Genomic DNA, 27339 nt, shown 5'->3' on the forward strand with positions numbered 1-27339 from the left:
TCATCACTGTTCAATTTTTGTGACTAAAGACTTCTTAAAAATTTCTTTGTTCACAAAAATTTTGACCAATTTTGTGTCCTTCTAAAATAGTGTACTTTATAATCATTGTTAATACTGCTCATCAACCAATCAAAACCAACACTCTATCTGACTTCATGACAGTGTCTCACTGTGCAGCCCAGGCTGGCCTGGAACTTACAGTCCTCTGGCCTCATGTTCCTCGGTGCTGAGAAAAGTTGAATGATATGTGCACCATGCTTGGCAAAATATTTACTTTAATGAACAAATTTTAATTGTAAAAAATTACTAGATCTTTTAATGTGATGTGTTACTTAGAGAGGCTCACTGAGCTTTGAGAGGAAAAGATTCTGATGGGCACTAACGAGTTAAATGGTCTGTCTGCACAGTTTTGCTTGAATACCCTCCGATCTACGGTGCCGCGCTAGTGACGCAGGGGTGCCCTTTGCTTTTAAAAAGTAAGGCCTTTATGGAATCACACTTGGGCAAGTATTTTTATAGATGTTTTGATGCTTCAGAATGGGCAGTTTCCTCTTTGGAAACCTACGGAAAATTTCAAGACGAAGTCCACATCAGTGAACACCCAGCTTTCCACCGTGTTCGTGTTCTCTCCTGCACTCTTTCTTTGTGTTGTATGTATCTCCTTTTTATTCGCTACATGTATTTCTCTATCAATAAAGACCACTTTAATGATAGAGATAAAACCAAATGCAGTGCTCTACAGCCTTTTAAATTTATTTTAAATTATTCAACCAGTTAAGAGAAAATTATAGACACCACAAACTTCACTCCCAAACGCTATTTTACAGAAGATTTATTTCATTTTTATTTATGGGTGTGTCTATATGTCTGTGTGAACATATGCCAAGTGTGTGTGGGCTCTAGAGGACAGCAGAAGAGAGCACCTGATCCCCTGGAGCTAGAGTTACAGGTGGCTGAAAGCTAAGCTATGTGGAGTGCTGGGACCTGGGTCCTCTGGAAGAGCCAGGAGCTCTCTTAACGGCTCAGTCACCTCCACAGCCCCAGAATATTTATTTTATAACTGTCAAATCATATAATTCATTTATTATGTCTTTCCACTCCAGAACAAATGTTTAAGTATGTCCTCATGTAAAAGTGGGAAAATGTTCTGAAACCATCTCCTCGCCTCAGGTCAGATTTCTTTAATTTTTCCAACCTTTGAAAGAGGCATGGTGTTTTGAGGCAGAAAGCACTTTTCATTATCTCCAAGGCTGTGTTTTAAAGCTTGTTTTGGGAAGTCACACATGCAAGGGGACTGGAATAGATGGGTGAGCATACAAGAGAAAAGGCTGAGGTGTGTTCGTTTCATGGACACTCAAGGACAGAACTGTGGGATGACGGCACTTTCATTTAAGAGGGCCATTCTTAAACTTTATCCTCAGAAAACAGAGGTTGACGAATTAGTCTTGGCATTTTAAAGAAAGTAAACCAAGTTGGAAATTTTAGAATTAAAAAATATCCCAATATAGTCTTACTAGTCTAAAAGGAAATCTACTTCATTTCTCCTCAGGTATAACCTGGGACAGAAGTTAGCCACATCTGCCTTAGGCTCAGCGAGGCCAAGCTCAGCGGAGAAACCCTCCCTAATGTGGCTGAGCTGGGTCAGGAGCACCTGCAATGTGGCTGAGCCAGGACAGGAGCCCACCCTAACATGGCTGAGCCGGGGCAGGAGCCCCCCTAATGTGGCTGAGCTGGAGCACAAGCCTGCCCTAATGTGGATGAGCTAGGGCAGGATTGCCTCTAATGCGGCTGAGTCAAGGTAGGAGAATGTCCTCCACTTGGACAAGAACATTGAATAAGAAACTACTTCTGTAGTAGTAATTCTGCACTGCAGAGACAATTGTTTTTCCCTTAGATTCTAATGTATCTAATAAACTTCAATGACAAGAGAAATTGGTTTCATTGCCCTTAGGCAATTTTGAAAAGGATGAATTAAAAAAAAACACTCTCATTTGGATCGTATTAATAAACTTTGTTATTTTGAATATATTAAATACATTTAATTTTCTTCTATTTCCCCTTCTCAGGGAAATCCATGCATCCCTCTTTGGGCCCTCTTATATTAATTTTCATGGTGACTTGAGGGTAAAAGAAGGAAATTAAAATTTATTAATCTACTATTACATCAGTTCCCATCCTACCCATCGTATAGATTTTACCTCATTTTGTCACCATAGAAGTTTCTAGATAGAGATTTTAAGGATGGTGTAACTGAGGAAAACAAACATGAAGAATACACTTCAAAACAAGTTCTAATTTGATGGACAACACAATTCCTGTGGATCCTTGTGTGTGTGTGTATCTCCCTCTCCTTACCCCCTCCCCCTGTGTGTGTGTGTGTGTGTGTGTGTGTGTGTGTGTGTGTGTGTGTGCATCTCCCTCTCCTTACCCCCTCCCCCTGTGCGTGTGCGTGTGTGTGCATACGTGTGCACATGTGCATGTGTCCAGGCACACATGTGTCACAGTGCACTTGTGGGGCCTGAGGACAACCTTGAGCGGCAGTTTTCACTTTCTATCCTGTTTGACACAGCCTCTCCTGTGTGTGCCTGGCTGGCTGGCCTGGGGATTTTCGGGAATTCTGTCTCTACCCCACCTTTCATTAGTTCTGGAGTTAAGATGCTCACTAGCACATCTGACATCACACGGTTTCATGGGATCTGAACCAGGTCAAAATGTCCCCACAGCAAGTACTTCACCCACTGACTCACTTTTCTAGCTCCAGCAATAACTACTTTTAATTGAAATTATTGTTTACTTGTTATTGATTGATTGTAAGGGCTGTTAGTTTTGTGTTTGTCTTTCTATCTAATTATTTTTGATACAATTATATCTAAATTCAAAGTAAGATAGTGAGTATAAAAAACAAAACTAAGTATAGTGGACTACATCATGACCGTGATGAACCGAAGTCTGATGTTCCTACATTAGCAAAACTCAGTGTGAACAGATGAAGGAAATAAAGAGCCGACTGCCTTACCTCACTGTAGTTTATTTTATTTTGTCTGGCCAACATAATCTCAGGTGTATCAGGCATAATGTGGATTTGGGTCTTGTCTTTGTCCCAGGCTTCTGTGTACAAGCGCTGTGAAGAGAAAATGATAGAAGAATCAGAAAAACCATGTTTTAAACAGGAGCTTTAGTGGAGAGACCATGAGCAAATTGAAAAGCCGCCTCTTTGCCTGCTGTGCTGTGGATTTGCTTTACACTCCTCTCAATCCCTTTGATTTCTACAGGGTATCTACTACAGCTAAATATACACATACATTAACATGAGAAAAATATACAGAGAAGCAAACACATACACATTACCAGGCCACTCAAAACCCAATTAAAATTTCAAAATCAAGTGTTTCCCCAGAATATTTATATACCCACATGTTTACTCTGACTATATTAAAACTCTTTTCATAAGTTTAAAGAAGATTCAATACTAACAATATACTACTCTAATAGACTTAAAAGATGATGAGCACTAACAGCCATTTGATTTTAATATTTTTTAACTTTTAATCATGTGCATGCATGTGGGTCTGTGTGTAGGTATGTGCACACGAGTGCAAGTGCCCACAGAAGCCAGAGAGGTCAGATCCCTTGAAGCTGTACTTACAGACAATAGTTAGCTGCCCTCCATGGCTGCTAGGCACTGACTTGGTTCCTGGGCAAGGGCAGTAGGCACTCTTAACCTCTGAACCATCTCTCAAGCCCCAAAGAATCCTATTTGCAACGCTGACCATTTCATAAAGAGACAGCAAAGCACAAACTCCTGTCTGTGTTTGAAATTCTTATATAAGGGTACATAGAGCTCAAATAAACCACCGTACTTTGGGTAAGAATTTAACTAGATAAAATAAAAAAGACTAACTTACAGACCACAGCTATTTGTTCTAAATGATCCATACTCCTGCTTTGTTTCTCCTTACACTGGGCCCTCACCTTATTCATGTTGAGGGCGTTGCTCTTGGCCAGCACCTGCTCTAGAGAATCAGTTATACTGGTGAACTTGAACTTGTCTGGAGGCTGGCGGTAGATGTTGTCACTCAGGATCTCTGCGGCTCTCTTGCACTTGACCACATCCAGAGACCCGATGGGGACCCAGCCAATGCCCCTCATCCATTGGAGATCTGCCTTGTACACATTCTGGGAAGAGGAGAAGGGCAGATGTTATAACCAAGAATCTCTTGTGTTGATCTTACACTTGGTCACACCCAGAGACCCAATGGGAGCCCAGTCATTTCCACTTATCCACTAAAAGATTATAAATGTTCAAGTGAGATCCAACCCAAAAGCAAGTGCTACTGAACTTGTTATGACACCTGGTCTCAAAAAAACGAAGAACAAGGACTAGAAACTTTGGGAAATGAAGCTTTGTATCTGTCTTTAAAACAATGAAGGTAAGATTGTATTTTATCTTGTGGCATCATGTTCTCCTTTAAAAAATAAGTAAAAGGCATCTGGAAAAATGAGCAGTCGAAGTAAGATGCATCAGCTTTCTGAGGGTTCTAGCTAATCTTAAACATAAATGTTATTATGAATTACTACCATGAGTGGGACTCCCATAAACCTCAGCACTCACATCGCTCTGGAGGTCGTAGGCCTGCCGAGCATGGATGACGTCATTCTGGTCAGGCAGGCATGTCCACTGGTGCAGGTAGTTCCTGTAGTCCACATCGCTGACCAAGGTCTGGCACTTCTTGGCCAGCACCACCCCCAGCATGTCCACCGGGCTGCTGTACTTGGTCTTCCACTTCTCAAAGTCCTTCTTGTACTCCCTGTCACTCTGAATCTTGGCCACGTGCATGGACCACATCATCTTGGGGTCATCTTCGATGTTCCGAGCTCCAATGTGGTGGCCCAGCTGCTTGCGGTAGCCATCTTTGTATTTGTACTGAAATGAAAATGGTTTTTTTTTTTTCAAAAAGTTAATGAGTTAAGAGTTTAATTAGTTTAAAATCCTGCTATTTTTCAGTTCTTGCTGAGAAATAAAGTTACCTAGTTATTTCCCTATCTGTATTCTAAACTATGGTTTAAATGCCCAGCAACACTCTAGTGGGAAAACAGGCCACGCTAAATTATCCTATTTCTTGCATACATCAAGTCTTAAAGGCAGTAACATTTTTCAAAAGATGAATCAGAAATTTCTCATCATCTTTTGGCCAGTAAAACCACTAACTAGAAATTCTATGTGTAATTCCAAGAATATTATTCTTCAGTTGGTAGATGCGATTTCTTCTCCTACAACCCCCACACTGCCATTCAAAGTCTGGCTCTGGTGACTTTCACTGAGTCTCTTGACTCCCTGGAATGGGCAGGACTGGACCTCCATGCTGCTCGTCCTGTGCCAAATGTGGCTGAGGTAAGACTTCCACAAGTGAGAAGGTGACTTGTATATGAGCAGGTTCATATTTTGGTGGTGGTGGGAGCAGCTACCATTGTGTTCTCTGGTACCAGGGTCACTGAAACTCTAATGTAGATCTACTGTAGTCTATATTCTACCAAGGACCTTCATCAGAAAGACCAGGAGTATTTACGCTCATCATTCTTGATTTTGTTCCTCTTTGTCTTTTTATTTTCACTAAATGTGAAGGGTGCACTTCAGGTAATTTTCAAAGGAAGTGTTGGCAATAATACAGAACAAGTTTGGGGAAAAGTAGAGTTTCCTGTCACATACCAGGTGTTTATCTGTTGGACAATAATACAATCAAGTTATCTTCTAGTATTCTTATGCCTATGAAAGCTACATGATCAGATATAAAGATGAATTTTCCATAATTATAGACCTGAAATACTATAGATTATGATTCAATTTTAAACCAATGGTGCCTGGGTATTAACCTTTTGGAATTAAAAGTGAGTTTTTTTTCAAATAAGAAATGTTTGTGTGATTTAAAATAAGTCAATAGATGTGTTCTAACTTGCACTTCAAATGCATCCTGTCACTGTGTTACTGAGCCTGCCTCCCTAGCCCATCCATCCACATAAATATCTGTGTGTCACTACTCACGTCACTGGCGATGTCTCTGGAAGCCTTGGCTGCCACAATGGGGATGGCATCGACACGCAGGTCATAGCCTTTCTTCTTTGCTTCTTCGTTGGCAAGTTTATACAGACTCTGCAGAAAGAGAAAAAGGTTAACAGCAACACTTTAGAGTATCAAGTGACTTCCACCATGTGATTTGTAAAGGCTGTAACTGGATATGACCTGGTGATGGGGGAAAGCAAGTGAATTCTGTCCTAGTCTTCAAATAAGCACTTAGCTGGGCATGGTGGTGCACACCTTTAATCTCAGCACTCAGGAGGCAGAGGTAAGTGGATCTCTGAGTTTACCTGGTCTACAGAGCGAGTTCCAGGATAGCCAAGGCTATACAGAAAAAAAAAAAACCTTTCTTGAAAAACAACAGCAAAATGCCCCCAAAACTATTTAGTGTCAGAAATGGATTAGACACAGCAATGGGTATTAAAATCTATATAATAATCTATTAGATATTTTATCATTATAGATTTATATATCACTTATAGATTAATGATAAAACTATTGACATAGACTCATATAATTTAGTAATTAGATAAAATATAACCTATGTATGCTGCTAAGTAAAAAAGAAATGGGAGAGCAATATGCTCAATATTACTCAATTTACTTATTATATGACATGCACTTTTATTCATTTCTTCACTACTTAACTTTTATTGCAACAGGTAATATCTTATAGTATTTAAAAACAAATAAAAAATTAAGATAGAACTTAGAATATAGTTGACTGTAATCTCAACTTGAAGACTAGATTTTGGTTATATATTAGTAAAACACGTCTATAAAACTGCACTTTCCTGGGACTGAACCAGCACTCGGCATTGTTGGTGGAATGCACTTCTGTAACAGATCCTCAGTTCCTTTGCCTTTGGTTTCCTTTTCTAACCTTTCTGCATCTTGCTCCCCTCTCTGCCCTGGATGGTGCAGTGAAGTATTTGGCTGCGGAGGATGGATCTCCAACAGGTATAGCCCAGCTCTCCTCTTTGGATAACGAGTCTCCTAATCTCTCAAAAGGGCATCATCTCTGAAGCCCAGTGTGGGCAGACGGCCTGCTCTGGCGCAGCCTGTACCTTGCCAGAGAAACTTTACTCTGCCATTCAGTTAGCAGGCTCACTTAGCTCTCTCACGTACACTGTGTTGTTTAACCAAATTTACTCAGATTTTTTAAAAAGTGGTATTTTGACTACAGTTTCTGCTCCTTTGTTTCATGTCTCAGTTTTAATTCAAGACCAGTGTGGGGAAGAGGTGTGCATTAATAAAGGCTCCTTGCTAGGACTATGAGATGCAGCCAATTAAAATGTAGCACATCAGTTGAACTTGAATTCCAGGTAAATAAATATTATTTATTGATGTTAATAATAAGCCAGTGTTTTATCTGGCAAACTGACCCCTTACCAGTGCCAAAAAATACTCCTTGGTTTATTTGTTCACTTTAGGAATAACTTCAATGTGTAAGAAACAGTGTGTATTCACTTTGCCTGTAGAATCTCATGAATAGTATTCAACCCCGAAACAAAAGGGGATGAGCCAATGTTCACACGAAAGGGCCACACTGTTGAGTGTCCACACCTCCCAGCAGCCTATACAAGCATCTGCCTACCTCGCTGTAGTTGATTCTGTTCTGCCGGGCCAGCACGATCTCCGGTGTATCAGGCATTACATGGATTTGAGTCTTGTCTTTGTCCCAGGCCTCTGTGTATAATCGCTATAAAAATAAGGTCAGGTGTTGAAAGAAAACCGTTTAAGATAGGCACTCCAAAACGTCAAATTAAGACGGGATTATTGTTTAGGAAAAATAAGCTGCATTTGATACAAGGCATTGTGCTAGAGCAGTGGTTCTCAATCTGTGGGTTGTGACCCCTTTGAGGATCAAATGACCCTTTCACAGGGGTCACATAACAGATATCCTGCATATCAGATTACATTATGATTCATAAGAGTAGCAAAATTACAGTTATGAAGCAGCAACAAAATAATTTTATCCTTGGGGTCACCACAATATGAGGAACTGTACTAAGGGTCGCAGCATTAGGAAGGTTAAGAACCATTCTACTAGAGGTTTGGGTTACTGCTTGCTACCAAGACTAAACCCGGAAACAATGAGACTTACTAGATTTCAAGAACAATTTAAAAGTTAAATGTGACTTTGTCCCTTAAGGGGAGCATTAAATCCACTAGTCATTTAAGTATAAAGGTGTGAAGTCTGAGGTGGCTGGGCTCACCTTGTTCATGGTGAGGGCGTTGCTCTTGGCCAGCACCTGCTCCAGAGAATCAGTCACACTGGTGAACTTGAACTTGTCTGGAGGCTGGCGGTAGATGTTGTCACTCAGTATCTCTGCGGCTCTCTTGCACTTGACCACATCCAGAGACCCAATGGGGACCCAGCCAATGCCCTTCATCCACTGGAGATCTGCCTTGTACACATTCTGGGAAGAGGTAAGGAAGGCAGAAGTCTTCATCCAGGGCAAAGTGCAACATAAAGTTCATTTATTGTAAAGATGCAAATGACATCCATAAGAAAGTGAGATTCTATTGTTTTCATAGAAAGCAAGCCTAATGTAGGCAGACGGCAAGAACAACCATGTTCAAAATGACCCAGAAATGTTTTCTTAATCTCAGTAAAAATAGGCCAAATATTTGAACTGTTAGGAAAGGAATGATCCTAACTAACGTCTGTCAGTCATGGTAATGACTTTTATAAATAATGTACACGGGCCGGGCGGTGGTGGCGCACGCCTTTAATCCCAGCACTCGGGAGGCAGAGGCAGGCGGATCTTTGTGAGTTCGAGGCCAGCCTGGTCTCCAAAGCGAGTTCCAGGAAAGGCGCAAAGCTACACAGAGAAACCCTGTCTCGAAAAGAAAAGAAAAAAAAAATGTACACGGGACAGAATGCAAACCCAGAGTGAGAGGAATCATGGATGGCCCACAACAAGCCACCAGTAAATCCATACATGGCCTTAGCCTCATAAAATATTCTGCAGCTATCAAAGCGTTCACCTTCTAAGGATACTGACAATATGCAGAAATGTTATTAATATACATTTTAATGAAAATTGGCATGTGGGGCAATGTGGGTGGGAGACTACATGTGCAGGGGTGGGGAGGCTGGATTGAACTAGATTGTTGCCTTCAGTGCCTTTTTTCTTATATTTCAAATTATCTTCTTAAAAAAAGAGTGATGTAAAGTGACAAGGGACATACCAAAATGAGGAACCCTTGATGCCCCAGAATGTGGTCACCTATCATGCTGCCCAAGATTGGGGACAACAATTTGAGCTAGGATCTCAGTCACTTTCCCACCAAATTCTCAGGGTGGGAGGCTCCGGCTAGTTTCCAGAGGCATCCATCTTGCCATATGTTTTTTAGTTCATTTTAAGCCATTTTTTTTCTGCTAAAGATTCTTATATATCTCGTAAGTATTTCCCAACAATGTTACTGGACCCCTGGTCATCTATCCGGGAGAATTTCAGCAGCCTCGGGAACTGAATGGAAAAATAAATGTTAATCTCATAGACAAAGCCCCCTGGCACTGCCCCGTGCCAACTGCTTATCATGACTGAGGAGCCACAGCAAGGCTGGCTAGAACAGGACTTGCTGTATCTGCAGTGAACGTCTCCTGCAGCACCGAGACCAACCACGGTGCGGGGAAGGCAGTCCAGAACAGTCACTTGGCCAACAATGGCTGGCCGTCTATCAGTGTTGCTACTGTGTGTGACCACCAACTCTTCACAAACCCACAAAGCACAGAGCAGATATGGGAGCCTCGCACGTGGCTGTCCAGCTCTGCGGAACAGTCATTAATGTGTAATTATTGTGGACTTCCCTCATTCTCCAAAGCTCTCTCATATGCTTTGTAATTGCCTCAAATGTTTAGCAAGCACCCAGGGTTGGAAATGTGCTCCTCACACCCAGATCCGAGACAGCGCATCCACTGCCAATGGATGCTTGGCTTTGGTTGTCAGCATCTGACACCCCACAGAAATGGAGCAAATGTCAGCGAAACTGTCCAGCAGCTTGCGAACACAGCAGCGTCATCATCCTCTGAGGACAGCATGAGCGCTGCTCTGTCATTAGCAATCTAGTGACTAGAGCCACCAAGGAAAACAAAAGCAAATTCTAGAGTAGTGTGTGTGTGTGTGTGTGTGTGTGTGTGTGTGTGTGTGTGTGGTGCTGGGATTAGATCCAGGCCTTATGCACACTAGACAAGCACTCTACCACTGAATTACATCTCCAGCCTTCCAGAGAAATTTTTTAAAATAAAAACTTGCCTTTTCAAAAACAGTTAACTCCCTAAAGAATATAAGAAAATATTTTCCTTTTGTAGACCATTGAATCACAACATTGCTTAATTACAGTTTTGTCTTTATAAAATCAAGTCCAGCTAGGAAATAGCATTTCCTAATAAAGTTGTCATTTACCAACCAATAAATCTTGGCCTGAATAGGCCCATGGGTTGTGTATAAGGGATAACCTTTTCATATAACTTGGAGACTCTTTTACAGATACCACACTCACATCGCTCTGGAGGTCGTAGGCCTGCCGAGCATGAATGACGTCATTCTGGTCAGGCAGGCATGTCCACTGGTGCAGGTAGTTCCTGTAGTCCACGTCGCTGACCAAGGTCTGGCACTTCTTGGCCAGCACCACCCCCAGCATGTCCACCGGGCTGCTGTACTTGGTCTTCCACTTCTCAAAGTCCTTCTTGTACTCCCTGTCACTCTGAATCTTGGCCACGTGCATGGACCACACCATTTTTGGGTCATCTTCGATGTTCCGAGCTCCAATGTGGTGGCCCAGCTGCTTGCGGTAGCCATCTTTGTATTTGTACTGAAGTGAAAATCCACAAATCAGGCTTATATTGTAGACACTTTGGTACAAAAATCATCATAGTTTAACTGACTTTTGCTGATGAGCACCAACTTCAGCAAACACCCTGGCCTTTACCCTTATGGTAAAGTAGATAGATTTCATACACCATGCATAGGTTACCTCAAGTCACCTCTGGCCTGGCACTAAGACACAGTCCTGAAGGCAGGAAGCACACACACACACTGGGGAAGGCCACTCAGAAGAGTCAGAATGAGGCCATTTGAATAGGGGGAACCTGAAGAATTGGATCTTACACACTGAAAGTATGGCACAAAAGGAATGCACTTGGGAGCACTGTGTGTTTAATAAGCTGTAAAGTAGCTTAAAGTGGCTGGCTTGTGCAACAAAGAAGGTATTCCACACCTGAGCCACATAGTCAGTGTCAGTGGCAAATTTCTATCATCATCATAAAGACTGATTATATTGGTAAAATTGCCATAGCAATCCATCTGGTTAAAAGTGTTCTTAGCCAGGCCATTGTGTTCTATTTTCACATAGATCAATAGTGTTTTTATTATTATTATTATTATTATTATTATTATTATTATTACAAGTTCAATGACTTCAGTGTGGAACCTAAGCCAGTTAGCCCCAGTACATGTTTCCAATTTTAAAGACAACTGAGTTAGAAAGTGTAGATGAATCAATGGGAAGGGGCGTGGCATAGTGGGAAGGAACAAGTTTGTCTAGTTTAAACTTCACCATCTATTAATACTGAGTCCCAGAAAGCTGTTTGAATAATTCATAAAATGGAGATGACAGCATACCATTTGAGTAAAATACAAAGATAATACATAGAACGCTCTTTGTAATTTTCTTAAAATTTATTATTTAATTATTTATAACTGTTGGCACAGATTCTTTTGCTAAGGCATGGAGGGGGCTGATATACAAAAAATAAAGTGAGCCAATAATATTCTAGTATAACATACAGTCTATTACCATATTTGTTAACAGTGAGCTTGGGTATTTACAGCAGGTATCCAGGTATCCATTCCTCAAGGACTGGGGAGGCACCAGGTAAGCAAAATAGCTTTATCATGGGATGGGGCAAGGATAGCGGGTACTACCCTACAGAGCCAGGAGAGAGTAAGGTGCGAGCCTGGCCTCGAACCTCCATCTGGTACTGATAAATGCTTTCCCTTCATAATCTGACCAGGGTGAGTTGTGACAGCAAGTGTCACATGTAGTTTTAAATACTATTCATTAAAACACCACACAAAGCTAGACCCGGGTCCTCAACAGACCGCAGGCATGTGAACCTAATTGATCACTCTTCCATAAACGTCTCTGAGTCTGCAGCTCTTCTCCAGCATTCCCGCCGGCTATGTCCTCAGGAAGTGACTTTTTTCTTCTTCTGAGAACACAAGCCCTTTTCACAAATACCAAGTTTCCCATTCCCTCCAAAGCAAGGTTTCTGAAAATTTTCATACAAAGGAGATCATTTTTTTTGTCTATTTTTTTTTTGAGACATACATTGTATCCTGGATAGTTTTATGTCAACTTGACACAAGCTAGAGATATCGGAAAGGAGGAAACCTGAATTGAGAAAATGCCTATCTGGAGGGCATTTTCCCAGTGACTGATGTGGGAAAGCCCAGCCCGTTGTAGGTGGTACCATCCCTGGGCTGGTGGTCCTGGGTTCTATAAGAAAGCAGGCTGAGTAAGCCATGAAGAACAAGTCAGTAAGTACTGTTCCTTCACGGCCTCTGCATCAGTTCCTTCCTCCAGGTTCCTGCCCTGTTTGAGTTCCTGTCCTGACTTCCTCTGATAATGAACAGCATTAAGGAAGTGTAAGCCAAATAAATCCTTTCCTCCCCAACTTGCTTTTTCTTTGTGGTGTTTCATCACAGCAATAGAAACTCCAACTAAGTCACATTGCCATAAAGCTCTGGCTAGCCTACTAATCACTACATAGTGGAGTGGAGTGGCTGGCCTCAAACACAAGACAGTCCTTTTACCTCAGCCTCTTAAGTGCTGGGCTTGCAAGCACACACCACTATACACAGCCTATGGAAAGTACTTTGTAGAACCCAGTGAAAATGCCATACCACACTGCTCACGGAATGGGAAGAGAACTGTTAACTCACATCACTGGCGATGTCTCTGGAGGCCTTGGCTGCCACAATAGGGATGGCATCACTTCGTAAGTCATAGCCTTTTTTCTTTGCTTCTTCATTGGCGAGTTTATACAGACTCTAAATGTGGGCCACCACCCAAAAAGAAAGAAATTGGTTAGATGTTGATGTTCATATCTGAAAAAACTAATAGAGGGTTTAAATAATTCATAAAATTCTTCATATCATGCTTATTAGAATGCGATTTCTGAGTTCCAAGCCTTTTTCTTTTGTAACAAAGAAAATTACATATGAAGATTATTACAACTGATTACTCTCAATTTTTAAAATGAATTAAATAAGCGAATATATATGGAAAATGTTTCCAGAGAAATTAAGCTAAAGCCTGCGGAGACGTGTAGATGAACTGTTGTTTATGGAAATTAATTCAGTCTATGTGGCCTGACTTCTTGCCTGTGACTATGCTGGGTACTTGACAACCAAGTATGAAGACGAGGACTCCCTCAGCCTTCGGGTTTCTGGGAGAAGTCATGAGAGCCTGGTGATTTAGAGGGCCAGCTGCTGAGAAGCCAAACCACATGAGACAATTTAACCACAGAGTTCAACCAGAGAGACGACAGGGTTCCAGGAAGCAGTCATTTACTTTGACCTAAGAATGAAGGAAGTTCCTGCACAGGGCTGCCTGTGGGTTACACCTTCCGTGATAAACGAGGTTCCCACAGACTAAGCTGGTCATCAGGGGAAGCGAGGTCATGTGAAGGAGTGGGGTGAGCTGCCAGGGAGGAATGCCAGACATGGACTGGAAAGATTCTGGAGTTGGAGCATAATGCCTGCAGCTAAGAAAGGAATGTAGCATTTGGGTCAGGGCTGCAACTCCACAGTAAGGTGCTGGCCAGCCCACCTGAGGATCTGAGTTCAACCTCCAGTACCAGTAGGGGTGGGGCAGACTTTGTTCCTTACTTCGATAGAAACCAAGAAAAATCTTACAAGGGTGAATGGCCTGATAAATTCTACACTGTGTTGTCCTATCTTAAATAAGATGAAAACAGAAAAGAATCGAAGTGACTGGATAGAGAAAATGCTGAGAAAGGAGAGTGGCTGGCTTAGACACTCAAGCAGGGGAGTTCTTCCTGGCCCATAGTTGACCAGCAACATTGTCCTACTATGGTGTCTGGAAGTTTCCAGCAAGACAGATTCAAACATTCCAGGGTAGCTGAAGGACTTGATATTTTTAGTTTGGGTGACAGTTAAGTGCTGGTTATACAGGAACCACAGCTAAAGCCTGCCTTCCCCAAATAACATGACTTTAAACCTCTAAATTCTGTCTGAAGTCTTTTGTCGGGCAGACTTGGTTAGTATTCTGTTGATCAGTCCTGTTGGAGAAATGGAGTTCAACTTGCTGGAGGCACAAAGCTCAGAGGGAAAGGAAATGTGCCTCTGTCAGAATCTTACACTCAAAAAGATCTTAAACCCATAGCCTCAATCTAACAGGAAGAAATTACATAGGGATGAATGTCAGACTTGAGCTAGATTTAAATTACAAGTGCACAATGCAGCCAGGGGAAACCTAGCTTAACTTTAGCCCTTGTGGGAGGACTCAGAGTGTAAGAGGGTTCAAGGTCACACACAACAGCATTGACATAGCAGCTAGTGTGCTCCAGTGAGGTACAGGGATGTGGGACACAGGTCAGAAAGATGACAACCACAAGTTCGGGGTTTGGCCCTGATCATCACTCACTAACAGTATTTTGTTTGGCACTGAGTCACATTTGACCAGCTCAAGGGATGCCCAGGAATGTGGAGATGTAAAGATTGCAAAGAGAACCTGGGCTGGAGCTGGCAGGGAAGGACATTGTGCAGATTGGTACTGCCAGCTTCTGAGGACTTTGTGGGTTTTCAGAAAGAAATACAAGAGGAATACTTTTAATGGAAATTTCCAGGAGACTGACTTACGAAATAAGTTCCTTGTCACTGGGAATTCTTAAGCAAAGGTGCCTCAATCCTGTGAGTGGGGGGTGTCTCTCCTGGAGAGGAGGCTGACCTCTCTCTCTACCTAAGACACGAGTTTTAAAATGGGTACACACGGCCCCATGTTCACCAGACAAGAAAAGAAATGGGCTCATTCCTGTATAATCCTGGCGGAGTTTCCTTCATAGTCTCTCTATGTATTGTTTGATGGTTCTGGGATTTTAGAACTTGGCTTTACTCTTAGACTTTAGAAATCATAAGTTTTGACACTACACCATAACTTAAGAGCAATATATTAGATATGGGAAATACATTTATGAGGCTTAGCACCAGCACTCAGGGGACACATGTGTACATTCTGTTTTTAATTTCCTCACTTCAAAAGTTAATAAAAGGGGGGCTAGAGAGATGGCTCAGAAGTTGAGAACACTGACTGCTCTCCCAAAGGTCTGGGGTCCAATTCCCAGCAGTAGCCCTCTGTAACACAGTTCCAGGGGATCTAACACCCTCTTCAGCCTCTGTGGGCACTAGCCATGCACATGGTACACTGACATACGTCCAGACACATAAAATAAAATGCTTTAAAAAAGGAAGAAAAGTTGAATAAAGTAAAATGTTGTATTTCATCTTATGATTGTTGCTGAAATCATTAATTCCTGCAATTAATGCAAAAATTGCATTGCCCTAAATGGTAACTCACCTTACTTAAAGTTTAACCTTTATAACAGTGATTGAGAAATGCAAAAATTGCTTTTCTCATGAATTGAGAAAACACGATTCTTTATGAAGCTGCTATTTAGCACTACACCACTATGGAATGGTCATTTGAAGTGAAAAATAGTACAGTTGTCTGAGAGTTGGTAACTACTCCTACCTCGCTGTAGTTGACTTTATTCATTCTTGCCAACATGATTTCGGGTGTATCAGGCATTATGTGGATCTGGGTCTTGTCTTTGTCCCAGGCTTCTGTGTACAAACGCTGTCAAAGGAGATACACGTTCATCAGGAAACACATCAATGTCTAATCAACAGGAGTTTCAAGACCATAGAAAACTTATAAAAAAAGAAGGTAAGGCTATGGCATTTTATATAAATAACATATTATGTACATGTCTCCAACTATTTGGTTCATATTGGAATATATACTTAAAAATGCCTTTTGGTAATCTGAAAATACAAATTAAAAGGAAAGTAAGAATAAGTATTTTATGCAATGATTATTTTCCATAAAAGATGCCATTTTATCAAAACCAAGAAATAATAACTGAAGTCAATAGTAAAATATGAATAACACATTAGATAGATAATAGATTAGAGAAATAGGAAGATAATGAAAGATAGATGTAAATGTCTTAATGTGTAAAACTTTTCTCAATCATGTTTCTGTTTCTTGGATTCAGCTTCAGCAACCCCATGTGGCTTCCCTGAACTCTAACAACTCACCTTGTTCATAGTGATGGCATTATTCTTGGCCAATACTTGCTCCAGAGAATCAGTCACACTGGTGAACTTGAACTTGTCTGGGGGCTGACGGTAGATCTTGTCACTCAGGATTTCTGTGGCCCGTTTGCATTTTTCCACATCCAGAGAGCCAATGGGCACCCAGCCAATGCCTCTCATCCACTGGAGATCAGACTTGTACGCATTCTGTTGACACAAATAGTCAATAAATATTTATCTCCACATTGGGAATACATTTTTTTTAGCCAAAGGACATAAAATCAAGTATGAACACTTTAAAAATATAATTTTGTAGGTAGCAGGTTCAGGTACGACTTCATTTTGTATGAATGCTAAAGGTTAGCATTCAAAGGGAAAGTAGGCGTACTGCCCCTCACACACCTGCAGGCACAGGTGAGCTTTGGGCAACCTATTTAAACCTTCTTCTGTGGAGTAAACTCACTGTTTCCCATCTTTATGATCATCAGAACTCACATCGCTCTGGAGGTCGTAGGCCTGCCGAGCATGAATGACGTCATTCTGGTCAGGCAGGCATGTCCACTGGTGCAGGTAGTTCCTGTAGTCCACATCGCTGACCAAGGTCTGGCACTTCTTGGCCAGCACCACCCCCAGCATGTCCACCGGGCTGCTGTACTTGGTCTTCCACTTCTCAAAGTCCTTCTTGTACTCCCTGTCACTCTGGATCTTGGCCACATGCATGGACCACATCATCTTGGGGTCATCATGTATAGCACGGGCACCAATGTGGTGGCCCAGCTGCTTACGGTAGCCTTCCTTGTACTTGAACTACAAGAAGAAAAAGACTGCTAGTAATCTGTTTTGACCTTTAGAAAAATACATTTACTAGGACAGAATTATCTTATTCACTAAACATAATGATTTCTTTTGAATATATAATATATGTATCTTTTATCATGTAGAAAACAAGCAAAATACTAAAAAAAAGAAAAACAAGTATATTATTTTACTACACAGAGCTATTTGTGGTGCATGAGTATGAAAAAATATAATGAGAATATGAGTCATATGTTAATGGGTTTTGCCTGATTTTTGCAGTTATTATATAAGCATTTTTCTATGTCATTAAAAATTCTTTATGAACATACATTTTAATTATAGTAGGCATGTCATATGGTTATACATTAATATTAAACTTCTCTGTGTTGATCATTTTTTAAAAATGTGATAATTATTTCCTATATTTTGGAAACAAAAAACATACTTTTGATTCAAAGACAAAAAAATGAATAAAAAATTTTAGCAATGTGAGCAAACCCATCTTTTAAAGGACACAAAGCATGAAAGAGGGGACAGCAGCAGGGTATGGGGACATGACCAAAGCATATGTGTACACTTCCTGAAAAATAGCCACATGCAACCCACTATAATATAATAAAGTGAGCAAATGTCTGCAGCCGGACACTGGAGGCCGACACAAACACATGGCCATGAGATGGCGGGGCTTTGAGTGATGTGTCCTCTTTGTTTCAATTCATCAGTTCATACAGCATGGATTAAGTTTAGACAGAATCCTCCAAAAAGTGTGACTGTAAAGATAAGACATGTATCACGTGGAAAAGTAAAAAAACAATCCCAACTTCTGTTAAGTATGCATTGCTTTGGATCCTCAGACAGAGGGCTCATTCTGAAAGGCTCATTCTCACAGCTGAAGTTTAGCTTGAAGTCGTGAGTTTCGGTATCATTTTAAGCTACTTGCTGACATAATAAACTATTAGCAACATTTATTTAACTTCATAGCTTGGCCCACTGTAAATCTAAGAGAAACAAGGTGATCCTGGAGCCAAAGCTAAGGTGAAAATCTCCTAGGCATACTTAACTTCCCAGGTGTACTTACATCACTCGCAATGTCTCTGGAGGCCTTGGCTGTCTTGATAGGGATGGCATCAAGCCGCATGTCATAGCCTTTCCTCTTGGCTTCTTCCAGGCCAAGTTTATATAATTTCTGTCACAGACATAAATAATTACGTTTGATTAATGAAGTGCAATATAAGGAAAATATATCCCATATCATAAATACATTGCTTACCTCACTATAATTTACTTTGTTTTGTTTAGCCAGTATAACTTCAGGGGTATCTGGCATAATATGGATGGTGGTTTTATCTTTATTCCAAGCTTCTGTATAGAGGTGCTAAAAACAATAAGAAGATAGGTCAATAATGAACACTTTGAAACGACGCTCTGTGAGTCAACTCTGTGACGTGTTCAGGTTTTGATGTCTCTGTCAGTTAGTAGCACATGTCCTCTAGAGACACCTTAATGTTGTGGAGAAGAATTGAATGTGGTTTTTCTTTCTACAAGAACATTCCTGTCAGAAGTATTTAATCCCTCCCTCACAACAAGAAAGTACTTACATGGTTCATGGTTATAGCATTATTTTTTGCCAGGACCATGGGCATGGAGTCCATGAGGCTGGAAAACTTGAATTTATCCGGGTGCTGACGGTAAACATGGTCACTCAGAATCTGAGTGGCTCGTTTGTTTTTCTCATCCTCGAGGGACCCAGAAGTTATCCAGCCAATGCCTTTCATCCACTGAAGATCAGCCTTGTACAAATTCTGAAATTTCAAGTGACAAGTCACAAATGTAAACATATATCCACAGACAGATAGGAGTTTATATTCTGTTACATGATCAGACATTTCTGTAATATTTAACATTTGGATTCCTGGATAATTTTAGGAATTTAATGAAATACTCAGATTAGAAGCATGTTTTGCAAAGTAAGAGAAATATGTTGAAAACGGCTTAATTCTTTGTTGCCTAGATCAGCTACCCAGAATATTCTACTGCCGATTCTTCCTTTGAGGAATACTGCTGCTTAGATCACTCACTGGGTAGAGTTTGGGCATTAGTGTATAAATTCAACATTCCTTACTTTATGGGAACTTGGGTACTTAGGAAAAGAGACAGAATGTTTAATTGAACAAAGGAAAACCTTAGACTCACATCGCTCTGGAGGTCATAGGCCTGCCGAGCATGGATGACGTCATTCTGGTCAGGCAAGCATGTCCACTGGTGCAGGTAGTTCCTGTAGTCTGCATCACTGACCAAGGTCTGGCACTTCTTGGCCAGCACCACTCCCAGCATGTCCACCGGGCTGCTGTACTTGGTCTTCCACTTCTCAAAGTCCTTCTTGTACTCCCTGTCACTCTGGATCTTGGCCACGTGCATGGACCACATCATTTTGGGGTCATCTTTAATGTTCCGAGCACCAATGTGGTGGCCAAGTTGCTTTCGGAAGCCTTCTTTGTATTTATACTAAAGGAAAAAAAGTATAGCTTATTCCTTTAAAAATTAACTTTTGTTGCCACCTTTGTGGCAATTTTCAAAACCCATTAATTCTAAATTTCTTGCTAAGCCTGTAGAGCTACAGATTTCAGTTTCTTGATAGGAAAGATTAAAGGCTAAATTCAGCCACAAATCCTATACACAATAAACTGACCCTTGGTCTTATCTTTATCCGACACTGCATGTCTGGAGTTATCACCTTGTTTTAATTTGCTATTAGATGATTTTGTTCAATTTAAAATAGGCCCATTGCAATCAAATCGCTATCGATAGGGCACATCTACACCCACTGCAATGGAATCATTATCTAACATCTTACTTCACTGGCAATTTCCCGGGATGCTTTGGCTGCTTTGATGGGAATGGCATCGACAGGAAGATCGTAACCTTTTTTCCTCAGTTCCTCATAACCCATTCTGTAGATTTTCTGTTGAGAGACAAAGATAATCACGTTGGGAAAACCATTCTCCACAAGCAGTATAACGAATAAGACGTGTACTGCTTACTTCAAGAGTCCATGAGAAGAGTCTCTGTGCTCCAGAACATGCCAATGGAACTGGACAGTATGTCTACGGATTGCTAATGACCCTGTTCTAAATTTTAAAGCTCTTTGATTACCAAATGCACAAAAAGAAATGCCAGCTCTTCCCAAGTATTTTAGAGAATGCAGCAGAAGCTAACTGGCAGAGACATGAATTATTGTTTTGGTGATATCTTCTAGTTTATGTTGTATTCCATGAGGAGTTGCTGTAGAGAGGGGAAAGCCTTTCAGTCTTACTCCTCCCATGGAAAAAATAGTCAATGAGAGGATATCACTTCTGTGTAGCTAGTGTACCTACCTCATGACACAGGACCATCAAAAAAGCTGACGTCTAGAGGTAATATGGTCCTTCATCATCAAAAAATACTAAAGTTTAAACATTGAATGTTAAAACTTATGTGTTTATAATTTGCCCATTCAGATTGTGACATAGCTGAATAATTGAGAATATATTTAAATGTATTTCTACCCAGAAGCCAGATGGTTTTAAATGGCTATTGTCTATTTATTGTTAGACTTCTGTTCGTATTTTAGTCTTTGTAGTATTACACCCATATATTCTTCAACATTAAAATCACCTTATAGAGGCTCAGAATTTGTGTTTTAAATGTTTACTTTTTACATCCATACATTTTGAGGACTAACATTTGCTAGCAAAGTAATTGGTAAAAATGAAAATTTCCTCCAATGAGTTGTTTATACTTGTTCAAAATTTCACTTAGAATCTATTTGTCAAGCACAAAACATTGTAAGCAATACAAAGCCAACAAGAATTTCTTCTGCCCACACAGGAGAGAGTGAGAATGGTATAAACACTTCATTCTGATAATACATGTAATAAGGAAATGCAAAAATAGAGAGATATGTGTTCTAATGCTGCTTGAAATAGTGAGTGCCAACATTAGACATGCAACCTCCCCGTCCCCCCTGCCAAATAAGGAATCTGAATCATTCATAGTCTGATAATTAAAATGGCCTGGGAATTCAAAAGAACTTTCAGACCTCGCTGACTTAAATGCGATTAATAGAGCTTACTGAAAAGACACACTGAACTTGGAAACTTACATCACTCGTATTGATTAAGTTTGCCTTAGCCAGAACGATGTCAGGAGTGTCAGGCATGATGTGGATCTGAGTCTTGTCCTTGTCCCAAGCTTCTCGATAAAGTCTCTAGAATGAGAAACAGCAATTTTATCAGTGGTATTGTCAGGGTCCAATATGATGGTTGGCTTCAGGTGGGATTATTAGGTTCATGTGCATTATAATTGATAATAAGACAACAATATAAGCAGAAAATAGATGCAGTTTTCATAGCTGAAATACAACTACCTTTCAAATTTAGATTATGGATCACCTTTCTGAAGTTACAGACACTGCTGCCTATAGAAATCAGTACATGTAATAAAAACTTTGTTGACACTTTCAAATAGCATAACACTTTCCAATTTTTTTGGTCCTCAAAATCCCTCTTAGTGTTTGTCTTACCAAAAGATGACTTATCCAAGTTATGTCTAGGAACTAGGGAATCTTAGTCCTCAGTTGGTTTACTATTTATAGTTACTACATACAATTATTTGGGAGGATAAGAAAAATTGACAGAGATTTTGGGATTTCCAAAAAGGACAGTTTTACAATTTATCAAAATCTCTTGAATGTCCTAAAATCATCTTCATGTCTATCTTCAACAGAAGACCAATGGAATTCAAATAACTTACTAAAAGTAAACATTTGAAAAATAGGATATGTACATACTATCAAACTTTATCAACAAGGTATTTATCAATTACAAGTTTTGAACCCCACTTCTGGTCCATGCAATGGTATTTTGCCAAATGTGGTAGCACATGCCTTTAATCCCAGCACTTGAGAGGCAGAGGCTGGCATCTTTATGAGTTTGAGGCCAGCTTGCTCTACATATATATAGTGAGTTCCAGGTCACCCGGAGATACAGAGTGAGACTGTCTTTAAGTTTTTTTCCCCAAGAGATAAAATGGTTATCTTAACAGCAGAAGAATCTGGCAATATCACTTTAAGGAAGTGATAAAGGTTCAAATGATAACAACAGGACAACTTGATGTCCTGGGTCCTCCTGTCATGGGACCTGAGGAGGACACACTGTGGGCTTCCTCTTGAAATGACATGATCTGAACCATGAGGACACCCTGGAAAACCCCACAGTGAAGGGGACTCCGCACCTGTCACAAACATCAAAGACTTGGGAGACAGAGACAATAAGGAAATGGTCCAGAGCATGGATAAAGACACAATAAATAAATGTAATGTGTGACCTTGGATTTCATCATCAGCCAGGGGAAAGTTTTCTTTTACTATAAAGGGCATTAATAGTAAAAACCAAATACATTATTTTATTTATTTATTTATTTATTTATTTATTTATTTATTTATTTATTTTTGGTTTTTCGAGACAGGGTTTCTCTGTGTAGCTTTGTGCCTTTCCTGGAACTCGCTTTGGAGACCAGGCTGGCCTTGAACTCACAGAGATCCACCTGGCTCTACCTCCCAGTGCTGGGATTAAAGGCATGCACCACCACCGCCCGGCTATTTTTATTTTTTAACATTTAGAGTGTGTGTGTGTGGAGGTCACAGGGTAATGTATAGGTGATGGTTCTCTCCTTTCACCACGTGGGTCCTAGAGATTGACCTCTGGCCATCAGGTTTAGTGGCTGTGCCTCACCCACAGAGCCCCCCTTCTAGTCCCATAAAAGTGAATAAATTCTATAGACAGTAATGTGTCAACATTGATTCCATGACTTTGATAATTCCAAAGTGCTTTTGTAAGAGACTGTTCTTATTTTCATGATACACATGTGTCCACTATGTGGGCTCCTGGGATCACACACAAGTCTTCAAGCTTGGCAGCAGGTGCCTTTATCTGCTGATCTACCTCACCAGCCCTCCAGGATAGACATTTTCAAGGTTCCATTAATTCCTTAGACTTGCCAAGTTCCCTTTGAGATGTATGGTGTGGGACATTCAAAGGGTTGCTACTTTTCTCTGTATGAACATGCTTTCTATCATGCCAGTGGCCCAGAGAAGTTAATTAGGCCTTCAGGACCGAAATGGAACAAGGCTCATTAATATTATATATGTTTACTCAAGTTCTTTACCAATCTGTCTGCTAAGAATGCCAGTGCTTTTAGCCTTATAATCGCTGGTGGCACACGGGGTAGCTCTTGATTGTAGGGGACAGCCTTGTGTCTCCTGGGCTTTTTAGTAGCATCCCCGCTGTCTATCCACTAGAGGCCAGTAGCACGCCGCCTCCAAGTTGAGACAAGCAAAGGGAAAAGTTTCTAGAGACCGTCAAATTTCTTTCAGCATCCCTGCAACTATGACCGGTCAGCTCTGTGCTCTGCTCTCCTCCCTTGCTTACCTTCCTAGTTCAGAGCTTTCTTTTCCCTTTCTCAAACAAATTAAAATTCTAAGAAAGAAGCTACATTCAGGGAAGAAACAAAGCAAGCCAAAAATGTGCTTCTTGGTCCAACTTTTGTATTCAAAGTGTACCACAAAGACCCAAAGGGAAGGGATGGAGATGGAGGCAGAGAGAGGCCTGCAGGCTTGCATCTTCTACAGCTTTTGGAAAACAAAACTGTTGAGTTTCTGTTAGGACGAGGAGCTATCAGTTATAAAATATGGCCATTGGGTCAGAACTAATACATGCATTCAAAATGGAGAGCATATTGAACACAGTGTCCGGAGAGCTTCTTAAGACCTACACAGTTACCATTGTGTCTATTTACACTTCCTTGAATGTTCCAGAATCTCACTGCACTTAGTTCAGCTTCTTGTAATGTTCAAGCTCAGGCTGAGTAGCAACAGTGTGGGCCTAAAAACATTCCCACACAGCTACTTTTGTTTATCTCATCCTGGCAGTACTTACTAAGCACTTACCCTATGACAAGCACTGCTGTCCCTGCTGGAGAGGAACTTTTCTGTGTTACTGAGAATTGAACCTAGGACTTCATGCATGCTAGGCAAATATCCTTAGAAAATAGACCCTTTATGGGTTGGGAGATATGGCTCTGTGGTTAAAAACAAAACAAAACACCACAAACCTAAACCCATTTTTCACAACATTCCACTGTGTAAGGCTCCTAGGATCGCCCCCATCTCCATGCTCTGCCCCAACCAAAAATACCTAAGTATTTCTCCAAAAAAGAAACATATTCAACATATTTATTTTATCACATTTTAGCTAAATAAGGAAAGTTGGTTGAACTATGATGACAATAAACTGTATTTAAATTGTTTGGTGTAAAGTGGTTAACAATTCAAGTAGATCAAACCAACATAAAACATGATGCTGTACCAAATGAGACAAGGCTTTGCCGTTCTATAATTTACTAAGCAAATGCTCCTAACTGCCAGGTAGCAAGCACTCTAACCTATTCTGACAATTTCTAAAGAAATACTCACATCGCTTCTGTTTTTGGCGTTTGTTTTTGCCAGAACTATGTCCATGGCGTCAGGGATGCTGGTGAACTTGTTTCTGTCTGGAGGTTGACGGTATTTCTTCTCACTGATGATTTCTGAAGCCCGCTTGTTCTTTTCTGCTTCCAAAGAACCCAAGGGACTCCATCCTATGCCTTTCAGCCACTCAAGATCAGACTTATACATGTTCTAGGAAAGGACAAAACAAGCCATCAAAATCCCGTCTTCCTCTTCGCCATGACTAGGAGAGTCTAGTCATTTACACAGGTGTGTTCTAGGTGGTCAATGATACTTCCTCTTTCCAATCTGTTTTATCACATAAATGGCAATTAATACGTGGAGTAATTTTAAGCTACCAAATTTGACAGACACTGACCTCACTTTGCAACTCATAGACTTTTTTAGCTTGGATGACATCATTCTGATCGGGCAGGCATGTCCACTGATGTAAATAGTTCCTGTAGTCCACGTCACTGACCAAGGCCTGGCACTTCTTGGCCAGCACCACACCCAGCATGTCCACAGGGCTGGTGTATTTGGTCTTCCACTTCTCAAAGTCTTTCTTGTATTCTCTTTCACTCTGCATTTTGGCTACATTCATAGATAGCACAAGCTTCGGGTCATCTTGCACACTCAGGAATCCAATATGGTGTCCCAGTTGTTTCCGGTAGCCTTGTTTATATTTAAACTGAAATCAGGAAACACAGTCTTTTTAATAACATAAATAAAAGCTAAGTTAAACTCAACTTGCTTTGTTGTTATATTTCTTTTTCCCCAAACGGATGTGAAAGAATGATTTCTGAGCTAACCCACAGGAAATGTTTTCTTCCTTAAGTAAGTCCTGTTTAATTATATCTATCCAAAGAACAAATGCAGTTGAATATCAAAAGAGATTATCATGAGAAATTAGTTCTATCCCAAGGCAGAAATATGTGCTAGACATTGAGTGGTGGAATTTAGGGTAACATTTAGCAAAATCCTTGTCACATGCTTATAAGAAAAATAAGGGCTGAATGACAGAAAAATTATGAAGATGTATGATCTGGTGAACAAGCTAAAATGTAGATTAGAGAATTTTCCCATGACTATATCATATAGCTTTGTCTACATTGGAGTCTATGTTTTATAGGCAGAGATTGGAATATTTTGATATTTTAGTTAGAAAAATAAATTACATAAGAGCTCAACATCTTGTCAAGTAGGTGAAAATAAAATATATAAATTTAAGATAACAAAAGTAAAATCTAGTACTTGTATTTAGTTGGGGAAATTGCATTACTACTAAATGACAACAATATTGCTAATAAGCACAATGACAGTAATCTAATGTTAGGTTCTGAACACATAATAGGCCTCACAGACACAGGCTCTGCTCCCTCAGAGTACACACATTTCCACTACTCTGGACTTTGAGTTGACTGTACCCTTGTGATGGTTAATCTGCATTCTCAACTTGATTGGATATAGAGTCATCTAAAAGATTGAAGGTCCACCCTTTAGTGTATCTGTATGGGCATTTCCAGAAAAGGAAAGATCCATTCTGTATATGGGTCACAGAGCTCCATGGACCAGGGGCCTGGACCGAATGAAAAAGGAAAAGAAGGAAGCTAGATGAGTGTCAGCTCTCCCATCTCCAGCTTTCTGGTTTGCAGTGACGCAAACCGATGTACTTATCATGGCTTCTTTGCCATGATGGAAACTGTGAGTCAAAATCCTACGTCTTTCCTTTCTTGTCTCTGTGAGGTGTTCTGATCACAGTGATACATAGCCTACCTAACATAGCCCTTGATATGGGCAGCCTGGAAAAATTGCTTATAAAAAAGTAGAGTCATCACTCTGCATGGAGCACAAGAAGCACATCCCAGAAGCTCATGTAGGCTGGCCTGAGATCCTGTATCAACAAAACACTAAAACTTGACACACTATTTTCAATATGACAAAATAAAACAAATCACAAATAGAATGAACTGCTAATAGAAGGTCAATGTAGTTACAAAACTAAAACCAAAGGAGAATAAGGAAACTGGAATGTTTGAAGAAATGTCAAGTAGAAGAAGAAATAAGCTACTTTGTACTACTCCAGAACACAGACTTGGCGCTGACTGGTAAAATACCTCACACAAACAATAAGAAGTCTGGTAACAACTCCGCACAGCTCAATGGAGAAAATACCTGCCCTAAAGGACCATGGGAGTCCTCTGTGTGTGAGTATCCATGGATCCAAGCACTTCATCCTCTCTCCACACCACACATGAAGAGAAGGCAGGATGTTGGCAGAGGGTTGAACTGTTTCACCTTCCAATTCTAACTTCTATTAGTTTAACTTATTAAATTACACACTTAGAGCCTACCTCTAATTTTATGAAATGTTACAGATATATGAACCATTGGACGCTGAGAGGGAGCACAATTTCTCTTGTGGTGGCAAAGTTCACACATAGCTAATTTAACTGTGAAATTTCAAGTGGGTTTGCAAGAAAAGGAATGAAGAACTATTGGCTGCTGGGTTACTCAGAAATTGTTGATGGCCTTTCGATTGCTAGGCTCTCATTAGCATATAGCTCTAAATGAAAATGAATTTGCTTTATCAT

The 27339-nt window shown here is 40.5% G+C and overlaps 1 protein-coding gene across 2 annotated transcripts in view; it reads right to left on the minus strand.

Annotated features, from left to right (window-relative positions):
• Positions 1-27339, minus strand: part of Neb (nebulin) — a 197974-nt gene that overhangs the window by 102967 nt on the left and 67668 nt on the right. The window contains exons 51-69 of one of the 2 annotated variants that reach the window (XM_059260461.1): positions 25125-25436; positions 24734-24937; positions 21365-21469; positions 20078-20185; positions 19417-19728; positions 18822-19025; positions 18494-18598; positions 18302-18409; positions 16921-17232; positions 16429-16632; positions 15860-15964; positions 13030-13137; positions 10586-10897; positions 8293-8496; positions 7671-7775; positions 6041-6148; positions 4613-4924; positions 3973-4176; positions 3017-3121 (exon numbers count right to left, since the gene is read on the minus strand). In XM_059260461.1, coding sequence (XP_059116444.1) covers positions 3017-3121; positions 3973-4176; positions 4613-4924; positions 6041-6148; positions 7671-7775; positions 8293-8496; positions 10586-10897; positions 13030-13137; positions 15860-15964; positions 16429-16632; positions 16921-17232; positions 18302-18409; positions 18494-18598; positions 18822-19025; positions 19417-19728; positions 20078-20185; positions 21365-21469; positions 24734-24937; positions 25125-25436 — 3537 coding nt within the window. The remainder of the gene's footprint in view (positions 1-3016; positions 3122-3972; positions 4177-4612; positions 4925-6040; positions 6149-7670; positions 7776-8292; positions 8497-10585; positions 10898-13029; positions 13138-15859; positions 15965-16428; positions 16633-16920; positions 17233-18301; positions 18410-18493; positions 18599-18821; positions 19026-19416; positions 19729-20077; positions 20186-21364; positions 21470-24733; positions 24938-25124; positions 25437-27339) is intronic. The other variant, XM_059260462.1, reaches the window with a different exon arrangement.

Source organism: Peromyscus eremicus, chromosome 4 (genome assembly GCF_949786415.1).
Source record: "Peromyscus eremicus chromosome 4, PerEre_H2_v1, whole genome shotgun sequence".
Classification (NCBI taxonomy): domain Eukaryota; kingdom Metazoa; phylum Chordata; class Mammalia; order Rodentia; family Cricetidae; genus Peromyscus; species Peromyscus eremicus.